The sequence below is a fragment of the Erithacus rubecula genome (genome assembly GCF_903797595.1).
Source record: "Erithacus rubecula genome assembly, chromosome: 24".
Taxonomy (NCBI): Eukaryota; Metazoa; Chordata; class Aves; order Passeriformes; family Muscicapidae; genus Erithacus; species Erithacus rubecula.
This window is the reverse complement of record NC_136676.1, coordinates 2868043-2879495: the sequence shown is the minus strand read 5'-3', so window position 1 is coordinate 2879495 and position 11453 is coordinate 2868043. Positions and strand designations below refer to the sequence as shown.

The 11453-nt window shown below is 48.8% G+C and overlaps 1 protein-coding gene across 2 annotated transcripts; it reads left to right on the top strand.

Moving 5' to 3' along the window:
* Positions 1-114: 114 nt before the first annotated feature.
* Positions 115-11435, top strand: MTHFR (methylenetetrahydrofolate reductase). Of its 2 annotated transcripts, XM_079326107.1 has the most exons (13): positions 115-291; positions 2634-2885; positions 2992-3078; positions 3913-4151; positions 4453-4563; positions 4734-4927; positions 5380-5630; positions 6379-6513; positions 6756-6936; positions 7315-7497; positions 8830-8931; positions 9144-9263; positions 9750-11435. In XM_079326107.1, the coding sequence occupies exons 4-13, from the start codon at positions 3923-3925 to the stop codon at positions 9945-9947; spliced, it is 1704 nt and encodes a 567-aa protein (XP_079182233.1). In that variant the 5' UTR covers positions 115-291; positions 2634-2885; positions 2992-3078; positions 3913-3922; the 3' UTR covers positions 9948-11435. The 2 variants fall into 2 exon arrangements, with proteins under 2 accessions (XP_079182233.1, XP_079182232.1); XM_079326106.1 differs by lacking the exon at positions 2992-3078.
* Positions 11436-11453: the final 18 nt, after the last annotated feature.

Here is an 11453-nt window from a genome sequence, read left to right as displayed (position 1 = left end):
GCCCCGCCGCCCCGCCGGGCCGAGCCTGCTCACGGCCGCGCTGCCATAACCGGCCCGGCCGCGCCCCGCCGCCCCGCCGGGCCGAGCCTGCTCACGGCCGCGCTGCCATAACCGGCCTGGCTGCGGCCCCGACCCTGTCCGGCAGCGCTCCCGCCTCGCCCGCAGCCCCGCCTCGCTCGCCATGTCCACTGAGGGCAGCCGCGGGGCCCCACATGACCCGCCCGGCCGCGGCCGCCCTTAAAGTGCGGCGGGCGGGCGGGCGGCCCGGGCAGCGCCCGGCACCGGCCGCAGGTGAGCGGGGCCCGGGGACGGGGGTCCTATCGCGGCCCCAGCGCTGGGCATTCCCCGCGGCGGCTCCGGCTGCTGCGGGCCGTGCTCCCGTCGGGGTCAGCTGAGGAGAAGGGGCGATCGGGCTGCGGTGACCGCCTGGCCCGACCCTCCCGCGGCGCTCGGGACACAGGTGCTGCCGCTGCCCCTCGGCTGTCCCGTTCCGGCGGTGGCTGCAGCCGCTGCCCGGGTTGCCCGCCCGCTGTCAGCCCGATGGCCCCGGAGCAGCAGGCCCGTGCAGCGTGTGCACCCGTGGGAAGCTGCGCCTGCTGCAGCCGAGTTTATCTTTACGGTAAAACTGAGCTTAGGGCGATGCAGACTGCACGCTCTGTTGGTGTCCGCTCAGGGCTGGAAGGAGCATCATGAAAACACAGCAGGTACATCCATGCTGAGCATCAGCAGTGTGGTGAGCAATAGATCTTTGAGCTCTGCGATGTGACAAAGACAGGAGCAGGAGTGTTGACAGGTGTTAAAAATTGTCTTTGCTGCTGTTCTTGTTGTTTAGGCATATCTTTTTTTTTTCTCTTTGCAATAACTAGAAGTATCTGCCAGCAAATCTGTGATGCATATCGTGGTAAGGAAATTGTTTCAAATGCTGCCTGTGGACAAAAATCTAAGTGAGCTCATGTCTTCATTTGATACTGCTAGTAAGATAAGGACCTTTCCTCAACAGCAATTCTCATAGAGACATGAAGATATGAACCCTTTTTCCGTGTGATGGGTGTTAAATCTCAAATTCCAAAACAAAGCTCCTTTGATTTGCCTGCAGTGCTGTGCCAGGCTTGCTAGGAATGAGATTTTGGGAGTTGACAGCACGTGATTGTGAGCTGCTAGCTTGATCACCAATGCGTGCTTGGGGATAATACTCCCAGATTAGTGCATGTGGATATCAAACAAAGTCCTCTGAGCTTGGTCAAGGTTGTGACTGTGCACCCAGTTGGGTTTGCTTCACTTGTCAGTAAGTCTGTGCTGCTGATTTTTACCACAGCTGCTATGTTGGTACACAAAGGATCTAAGGTTCCCCTTGGAACAGAAGGCTGGTGCTTTTTCTCACATCTCCTGCCAGCTGGAGAGTTTCCTCAGGTGGTAAAAGTAGACTTTCTCCCAAAGGGTTTTGTTTGATTGGCAACTCAAGTGTAAACAGTAGATGAGTTCAAAGTCTTCTTGGCTAAACTAAACTCACAGAGTTTATCATAAGGACTGAGTGCACTGGCTCACACAACTGCTTCCTCCAAAACAGACTCCAAAGTTATGTAATGCTTGGACAACATGCTGCTTCCCAGTGACAATTTTAAATTTTGGCAGGTACTAAAGGAAATACCACAAATCCAAATTTTGTGGTAGCTCCTCCTTAACTGTCTGTAATCCCTACCTCATTTTAAAGGCCCAGGATGGAACATTTTACAGAGCTAAGTGGAGGTGGGTATCCTAAACCTACTTGTGCCACTGACTTGCAGTGCTGTTTTGCTTTCTGTGAAGCCAAGCAGGCACAGCTGATCTTGTTGCAAGGCAGTGAGATGAGGATAGTCCCTGCTGGTGTTGTTTCCAAGCAGCCACAACTGTTGACAAAGGGAACAGTGTATCTGGCAAAGAGTTGAGTGTGTGCAATAGGAGTGGCACAGGGAGCAGTTGTCTGTGGAGATGGTGTGTCTTGTGGAGAAGGCTAATGTTTGGAAATGCAGGTGTGATGCCAGCAAAGAAAACAAAGGACAGTTTGTGGGGATGGCCTGGTCAGAGGTCATTCTGTACTTTGTTTCTGATATAGCAATAGTTTGTGTATTCTTGAGTACCTGCCCCATTAGCACTGATTTTCCTACCTATACTGTAAAGCAGTGCTGCTTTTTGGGAACAAGCAGGATGGAAACTCTGAAGATGGATACAGTCCAAGAAGCAGCTAGAATAGACAAAAAAAAAATATGCTGGCATGCCCAGCCCAAGGCCACGAGATAACAGAGGCCATCACCTAATTCACATGGGCATCTTGGCTTGCTGAGTTTAGTCAGGACAAAAGTGATGTTGACCTGACTCTTCTGAAAACCAAATTTGACCCAGCAGCACAGAAGAGCTGCATCGAAGTGGCCTGAAGCCAAGTGCTGTGTTATTTCTCTTAGCACTATCTACATATGCTTTTTATTGGGTTTTCACCAAATCTTCCAGTACAGTTTACAGTGAAAACTGGCAAAAAGGCTCCTTGATGGTGATGGATGCTGGGTCTTGGCACAGGCTTCTTTAATCATCTGCTGCCCACCCCAGCAGTACGTGCTCTGTGCATGTACTGACCACACTCCTCCTGCTCCCCTCTCCAGAGCTGTCACCATGGTTAATGAGACCCAGCACACCTGCAGTGCCAGCTCCAGCTCCAGGTCTGATGGAGGCAGCAGCAGTGGCAGCGAGAGCTCCAAGGACAACTCGCGCTGCTCCACTCCCGTCCTTGACTCGGACCGGCACGAGCGGCTGCGCGAGAAGATGCGGCGCCGGCAGGACGCTGGGGACAGGTGGTTCTCCCTGGAGTTCTTCCCTCCACGCACAGCCAATGCTGCTGTCAACCTCATCTCCAGGTGAGCGCTGCAGGGTGGGAGAGGGGACAAGGGATGTGTCTGTGGTGGAGGGCAGGGAAGTAGCTAACGAGGCAGGCTCTGCCCCATGCTCTGTCTCCCCTTCCAGGTGACGAAGCAGGTAATGGGGCTGTGCTTTCCTGCTGAGGAGGGTAATGGACACCAAGTAACTTGTCTTCCTTGGAGGCCCTGAAGAGTTAAGTGTCACGGTGGGATTACTGAGGGGCCAGGTTGTTTCCCCTCTCCCATGCCCTGGGAAGATGGAGTAACCCCAATGTCATGTTCTGGTCTGAAGCACAATGCTGGGGCAGAAACAGACCTAGTAAAAGCAGAAAATATCGCTTGATGGACAGTGTGCCAAAATCTCTGAAACAGATTCCCATTTCCTTTCAACATTCATCCAGCCACTATGGTTTGTGTTGTCAATATTAATTTCAGCTTCTGACATAGGTGTCCACATAAAAGCTGATAGGTCTCAGCAGAGCTAGGAGTTATTCTGGAGCCCCAGGACTCACCATTGCCTTAGCTGGAGGAGAAGAGGGTATTTCATAATTCTTTTTGTAATTGCTGTATGCCAATGCCATGTATTAAGCAGAAGGGTCTGCTTCACCTTGGATCAGGGGAGAGATAAGTTAGGGAAGCCCTCATTGCCTCTACAGTTCAAGCTGGCAACAGGGGGCTGCAGCACAGTCTCCCATCTCAAAAGGAATGGGACTTGCATTGCTGTCTGTCAGAAGCTGCATCAGTCTATTAGAGCATGCAGGGAGAAAGTTTGTTGTACAGAGAATACCTCAGTCACCTCTTCTAAGAAATTATAAGCTCTTCCCCATGGAGCCTTCAAGGATGGCTTTCATTATTTACATTGGCCACTCAATAAACTCTTAGTGCAATGCTTTTGTGGTCTATCCTGTTACTGTCATGGAAGCTCTCTCTGCCTTCTGCTGGAATTCCAGCAGTGAGGAAGATACTTGAGGCACAGGGAGGGGGTTTGGCTACCTGGTGTAGGCTAACACAGCTCTAAACCCCACAGGTTTGACCGCATGGGAGCAGGTGGTCCCCTCTTCATTGATGTGACATGGCACCCTGCAGGGGACCCAGGATCTGACAAGGAAACCTCTTCCATGATTATTGCCAACACTGCAGTGAACTACTGTGGCCTGGAGACCATCCTGCACATGACATGCTGCAACCAGACCAAGGATGACATCACAGGGCATCTGCAGAAGGCCAAGAGGCTCGGGTTGAAGAACATCATGGCACTGCGTGGAGGTGAATCCTTCTGTTCTGTGATGTTTAGTACAGAGGCTGTGCTGCTGTCATGTCCAATTCCAGAGTAAAAACAGAAAAGATTTAGGGGCTCCTTTTGCAGGAATTAAATGCTGAGGCTGTGTTTCACCTGAGCCTTTTGTTAGTAGCCCCTTCAGCTCAAGGGCAGACAAAACCAGTCCATAGGTAAAACTGCAGATTTGGGAGTTCATCTCTGTCTTTCTTTTGATACCAGGAGATTTTTACAGAACTAACAGATCTCAGCAAACAGTTGGAGTGAACTGTGGATTTGTTCTCTTTTCAGATCCTTCTGGTGAGGAATGGGAGGAAGAAGTAGATGGTTTCAACTATGCTGTTGATCTGGTTAAGCATATTCGCAGTGAATTTGATGATTACTTCGACATCTGTGTGGCAGGTAAATAAATGCTCTCTGTTGCAGAGAGTGTGGTGGGGTCTGAGACAGGGAAATCAGCTCAGCAGTGTCTCCTTGGACCTGGGCTGTGACAGTACAAAGATTGGATACTTCCTCATTTCTGCTGTTTTCCTGACCACATTTTTCTTGGTTTTTTTCCCTTGTCCCCAAAGGCTACCCCAAGGGTCATCCTGAAGCAGAGAGCTATGAGGCAGACCTGAGGCACCTGAAGGAGAAAGTCTTTGCTGGAGCAGACTTCATCATTACACAGCTTTTCTTCCGACCAGAAACCTTTCTCAAGTTTATGAAGGATTGTCAAGCTATTGGCATTACCTGCCCCATTATTCCTGGCATCTTCCCTATACAGGTGAAATCCAGTAATTTGGATTTGGGGAGGGAATAAGGATCTAGAATGTCAGGTGTTTGTGGGTCAGGGCCTGAGAGAGGTCTGTAAATATCCTCCACAAAATTTCAGGGAAGAGAGACTGCTGAATATAATAAATCCGTAGGTGGTTTGCCAAATTAAACTCCTAGACAGCTAATAACAAGCTGAAAAGGTTTCTTGTTCCCATATGGCAAAAAAAGGATATAAAGAACAATGGCCTGCGAGTCCTGAGGTCGCTGTCAGCATGCTGGGCTCAGGCAAGGACATGGGGAGAAATTACCTAAAGTGATATGACCTGGACTGTGTTACTATCCTAGAGATGGGGCCTGGGAGTAGATTCTAAATCTCCTGCCACAAAATTGAGATCAAGTGCCTTTGTTACTGGGATGGCAAGAAAGGGCTTTGGAAAAATGACCATCTGCATCCTCCTCCAGGGTTACCACTCCCTGCGCCAGCTGGTGAAGCTCTCCAAGCTGGAAGTTCCTCAGGAAATCAAAGATGTGATTGAGCCCATCAAGGACAATGACGCAGCTATCCGGAACTATGGGGTGGAGCTGGCAGTGTCCATGTGCCGGGAGCTGCTGGACAGTGGGATGGTGCACGGGCTGCACTTCTACACCCTCAACAGGGAGGTGGCCACCACCGAGGTCCTGAAGCGCCTGGGCTTGTGGAGAGAGGACCCAAGGTAAGCAGAATATGTTGGCTTCTGTTAGTTCCACTTTTCCATCCATCCATCCATCCATCCCATCTACTGAAGGTAAAAATGGGTCAATATCTTTACTCTCCTTTTTTGTTTTTTGTTTTTTTCTTTTATCACCTTTTGTGCGTTCAGTAGCTCGCCCTTCCTGCAGATCTCTAACAAAAGCTGGGAGGAATAGAAGGGATGGCCAAAAGAGGAATTTGTTTTACTCAATTAGATTTAGAGTAGGCATTCTGGGACTTGAAAAACACAGAGCTTAGAGCTGTCACTTGGAAGAAGCATGTTTTTGATGCCCATCACAACCCCTTGCAGGTTAGGGGTATGCTCCCATTGTGGATTTCTATGGTTCTCTGCAGCTGAGAAAGGGAATGTGGACTTCTGAGTCCAGAGGCTTCAGCACAGACAAGAAGAAACAAAGGAAAATTGACATATCTGTTTTTTATTTTTCCTTGAAGTAATTTCCTGTAGTGCTTTGCCCTTACCTTTTCCAATTTCAGGTGTCAGTCCTGTACCTTGACATTAAATACACCCTATTGAGCATCCTGTGAGAGAACTGAGCAGGAAATATTTTCCATAAAGGAAGAATAGAGTTTCCTGTCCTATTTCTTGACAAACAGAACTCTTCTCAGCCTGTTACTTCTCCCCAGGGGCAAATTGCACCATGGGAAAGGTTTCCAGCCTTTAGTGGAAAGTCAGCAGAGGCCCTGTGTTAACATCTGCTCACCCCCTGCAGGAGGCCTCTGCCCTGGGCAGTCAGTGCCCACCCCAAGAGAAGAGTGGAAGATGTCCGGCCAATCTTCTGGGCCTCCAGGCCAAAGAGCTACATCTACCGCACTCAGGAGTGGGATGACTTCCCCAACGGCCGATGGTGAGCTGTCACTGCAGTCAGGCAGAGCTCTGCTAGGAAAGCCTGGTGTCCTGGGCACACCTGAGGTGCCTTTGGAACAATGTGGTTGTTTGGATTTGAGCGAGGTGAAGCGAATGGCACAGAGATGTTGGGACTTTTGGTGGGGTTTTGTGTACTTCTCTTGCTGGTTGGCTGTCTTCCTGCATCACTAAATCAACTCATCTTCCTTGCTGACTTCAGCTCTGTGTCATCTCCCCTTACAGGGGTAACTCCTCCTCTCCAGCTTTTGGGGAGCTGAAGGACTATTACCTCTTCTATCTGAAGAGCAAGTCTCCCCGGGAGGAGCTTCTGAAGATGTGGGGAGAAGAACTGACCAGTGAGGAAAGTGTCTTTGAGGTGTTCACATGTTACATCACTGGAGAACCCAACAAGAATGGGTACAAGGTGAGTCAGAGCCCATGGTGTGGCACAAGCAATAGTGCACATTTCCTCTGGCTCCTGCTATCATGTTTTTCTAAAGAAGAATTGGCAATCCTCTATCCAAAAGGATTTGCTGGCACACTGGTTGAAGGGGGTCCAGCAGCCAGAGATAAGGCTCAACATAAAAGGAAAGGTGCTACAGTATGACAGGACCAGTACTGATTGACTTCATCAGTTATTCTTACAGTTGAGCATATCCTAACCCTTGAACCAAACCTGGGAATTCTCTCCTGAAGCAGGTGTGTTTGAGACTATTAGGGCACTGCCTAGTTCCTTCAACACCCAGACAGTAATCAAAGCTTTGTTACATCCATTGTGAGCTATCCTTTCTCCTCATGGTAGGTTACATGCATGCCTTGGAATGATGACCCTCTTGCTACTGAAACCAACCTTCTGAAGGATGAGCTGGAGAGGGTTAACAGACGAGGAATCCTGACCATCAACTCCCAGCCAAACATCAATGGCAAGCCATCCACAGATCCCATTGTAGGCTGGGGGCCCAGTGGAGGCTATGTTTTCCAAAAGGTACTGTATTACCCTGGGCTAGGCAGTAAAGAGTTTGATCTAGTTTAGTCTCTGTGAGGCTGGAAGGTCTCAGGCTTACATCTACATAATCCTTCTGCCTTTGCCTTATCTTAATGTGTTCTTGGTGAGATGAGGCAAAGCTCCTTTGGTGTCTTGAGGCATAATGCCATCTCTATGGCTGACTTCACAGCTGTGCTCCTCCCACCTCAGAACATCTACTGAACATCTGTAGAGTTTCATGGTTTTATTCTCAGCAAGTAATTATTGGTAACTCCTTCTAGAGCAGGGCTGTGACATTTTATATATACACACGTGCCTGCCCCCTGCAGCTGATTCAGTGATGCACAAAGCACTGAGATTTTTCACAAAAGGGGAATCAATTAGGTAGTATCTCTACCACCCAGCATCTCATGATGATAAAGGGGTTTTAAAAAATTTCCTCTGTCCTTCTGTATGGCAGAGTTTTCTGCAGTTGCCCCCAGGCCATGCACTGTGCTATGCTGTTTAGACAACTGTCACCTTCCTTCCCTGGCCTGCAGACACATGCCTGCCATGCCTGTCTCCCCCTGTCAGGCATTTCAGGCCCTAGAGCCTTGCCTAATGGCTGTGATAGGAATATCCCATCAAGGTGAATGCCAGGCAAGCAGCTCATACTGGAAAACAAAGCATCCTTGTTCAAAAGGGTTCCAAACCAGTAAAGCCAGAGATCAGCAGATGGCAAATGCAGTTGTGTTTTCAAAGGAAAAAATTCCCCTGAGGTGAGGGAAATCCATCATCTCACAAAATAGCCAGGAAATGGGGGGAGGGGAAGCAGTTGTTGGGAGCAGCCAAGCACAGAATTTGGCTGTATAAGCACATGGGGAGAATTGTGAACAAAAGATGAGGACAGGGAGTGGTGCTTGGGAGAGCCCATCTTTGACCCCTAAGCTGTGCTCTCACCAGGCTGGGCTGCCTTGGCAAGACACTGCTGTAAAATAAAGATTAAGCTCAGGCTTCTTCCAAGCATTCTGGCAGACTGCTTCCTGTGCAGCAGTTGTGTAACACTTGAGTTCATTCCCACTTATCTGCTTGTGTGGATGCAAAACAGGAAGCATGTAGCTTTCTTGAGTGCACTGTTCCTGGGCTGTTCCCTCTGCTCTCCCCAGTTTTTTTTTTTTCCCTAGCTCACTTACTAATTTACTCTGTCCTTTGCTCTAGCCTCTGTAGTAAGTTTTTCTGGGGATGAACACACAAGGCAGCCCAGAGCAGCCCAACAGATTTTGTTGTATTTGTCCAGTTCTGCCATGATTTAAGGCTCTGATTCTCTTCCCCCTTCTCCATCCCTCCCTGCAGGCATACCTGGAGTTCTTCACCTCCAGTGAAATTGTCACAGCACTGCTCAAAGTGCTGAAGAAGTATGAGTTACGAGTGAACTACCACATTGTCAATGTCAAGGTAAGGCCATCATTCACTTTCACCACCTTGGGAGAGAAACAAATACCAAATAGTCAGACATGAGGGCTGATGAAGGGAAGGGAAAGTAAAGCAAGGCAGCTGTGGTGTGTAGCAGCTGTCTGGTCCCTTAACAAGGAGAGGGTAAATACACTTTTTCCAACTCAGTCTCTCCTCCAGCAGCTGCTTCAGAAAGGTTTTCCTTCCTTTGGCAGGGCCAGAATATCACCAATGCTCCAGATCTGCAGCCCAATGCTGTCACCTGGGGTATCTTCCCTGGAAGGGAGATTATCCAGCCCACTGTAGTGGATCCTGTAAGCTTCCTCTCTTGGAAGGTGAGTTCTCCCTTCTGTTGGATACATTGCTGTGGAAGTTCTGAGTGTCTGGTTTAGTTTTAGTCTCTGACCCTCCTCACAGTTGAGGTCTGTTGCTATATTGGCTTGCAGAGATACAGGTCTTATTCCTCCTGCTCCATCAACTCCAGCAAGAGCTGTTCTCAGACACAAAGCACCCAGTAATGGGGATTGAGAGCCACTGCTGGCCCTGTACCTAGCCTGGAGTGCTGGACAGTGGCTGCTCTCCTCCCTTGCACACACAGGGGCAGCATTGAGCCATCCATTGCACTGCAGATGTGTCTCCTTTCAGCTCTGGGCACTTCCCGTTGGCTGACTGGAAAGCACAATGCTCCTTGCTCAACTCTTGCCCCTTTTACTGAGAAGAAACAAGCCACAGTCTGGCCAGTCGTGTCTAACACTGGGTATCCTAAATTAATTAAGATGAAGATGTTTCACAGCTGCCAATTGTTTTTGTTCCCGTGGCAGGACGAGGCCTTTGCACTGTGGATTGAACAATGGGCCAAGCTCTATGAGGAGGAGTCGCCCTCTCGTATGATCATCCAGTACATCCATGACAACTATTACTTGGTCAACCTGGTGGACAATGACTTCCCACTAGAAAACTGCCTCTGGCAGGTTGTGGAGGATACTTTTGAGCTGTTGAACTCTCCAACTCAGCAGTGAAAATTCTTCTAATCTCTTACTTCCTCCTCCCTTCCACTGACTTCAGGGAAAGCAGCAGTTCCTGTGCTGACAATGAACACACTCCTAAGCCATGATCAGGGTGGTGCTCTAATGTACCCACACTGTGCTCTTCTATCCCCAACACAAAGGCTCCCTGAGCCATTCTCACTGAACAATAGCCAGAACTACCTGCACCTCTGAGCTGAGGTTCCAGACTAAGCCCAAAGGCTGGGGTCTGCAGGATGAAGAGCTGCTAATCATGGTTATGCTAAGTAACAGGAGAACGGCAGATTCTGGTAACTTTCCCATACCAGAAATGCTGGCAGGAGGACAGAAATACTCCTGTCAGCTGTACCTATGCAAGGGGATTATAGCAGCAGTTACCAACCCGGAAAAGAAGGTCAAATTGTTTTTATATTGCACTCCTAAAATGTATTTCTTCACAGTTGATCATCAGGCACTTTTGCACTCACTCCAGAGGAAGGTTCAAATTTTCTTCCTGACTTTTCTCCTTGTATTGTATTTCCTGTTTTCTTTTTAATAGGACTATAGGAATTTCCATTCTGGATAAGACTAAGTAGGAATCACACTATTTCCTAGATTACATATAATAAAATACATACATACAAATGTCTCTTGTACTAGGCTGTGCTCTAGCAGAGACTCATGTTGTTTGCTAATTAATCACCTGGAACAAGGGAAAACTTTAAGAAAATCAATTGTTGCTGGGGCAGTTCTGCCTTCTCTTTCAGTGCATGTCCTGGGTGTGGCCCAAACTCCATGGTAGAGCAGAGAGAGCTTAAATCCTAGAATTTACCAGAAGTAACCAGCTACACTATTTCACTCAATTCTGCAAGGCCACAATATTATTTTCTAGTACCTGTAGGGAAAGATAAGTTTAGATCAGGAAAGATAACCTATCTTTCCTGCCCTAGTGACTCCTAACAGCCTTAGGCCCCATGGCATTGCAATAAGGGGCTGGGGAAGCTGCTGAGGCTGCTTTGTGTATTTAACAATCCTGCAAAGCTGCCACAGGCTAGGAAAATGACCTTGGATCACTTCCCAGTGGGATTTCAAGATCCCCACCATGCTGTGAGCATCTCTTTCAAACAAGCAAGGAAGAAAAGCCTTTTCCAGATTCTTCAGACCCTCTTGTTACAGCTGTCTGAGACCAGGCTGGTATATCCAGGGTAATTACAAGGCATCAATCATAGAGGCAAGTAATGGGAAGGCTGGGGATCAGACACGCCTGTCTCAGCTCAACAAAGCTTTTGGTGCTCAGCTGTTCCCAGCAGGTTTCTTCATACCTTGCCCATTCAGCACAGAAATGAACCAGCAGGAAGCAGTCAGGAGGTTGGCCACCCACTGAAAGGCTTAATGAAGAGCTGATGGACCTAGACAGGGGGAGGAGGTGGGAGCCATGTGGAAATCTGCCACCCCCACCCCCCTGGGGTAAAAGGCAGATCTAAAAATAAAGACCTATGTTTGATCCTATCCAATCCATAC

Bases quoted from the DNA above. Each gene is read 5' to 3' on its own strand.
- MTHFR (XM_079326106.1), top strand. From the start codon at position 2,644: ATGGTTAATGAGACCCAGCACACCTGCAGTGCCAGCTCCAGCTCCAGG. The intron at 7,498-8,829 runs GTACTGTATTAC...CCCTCCCTGCAG, and splicing joins GAGGCTATGTTTTCCAAAAG to GCATACCTGGAGTTCTTCAC. The intron at 9,264-9,749 runs GTGAGTTCTCCC...TTCCCGTGGCAG, and splicing joins TAAGCTTCCTCTCTTGGAAG to GACGAGGCCTTTGCACTGTG.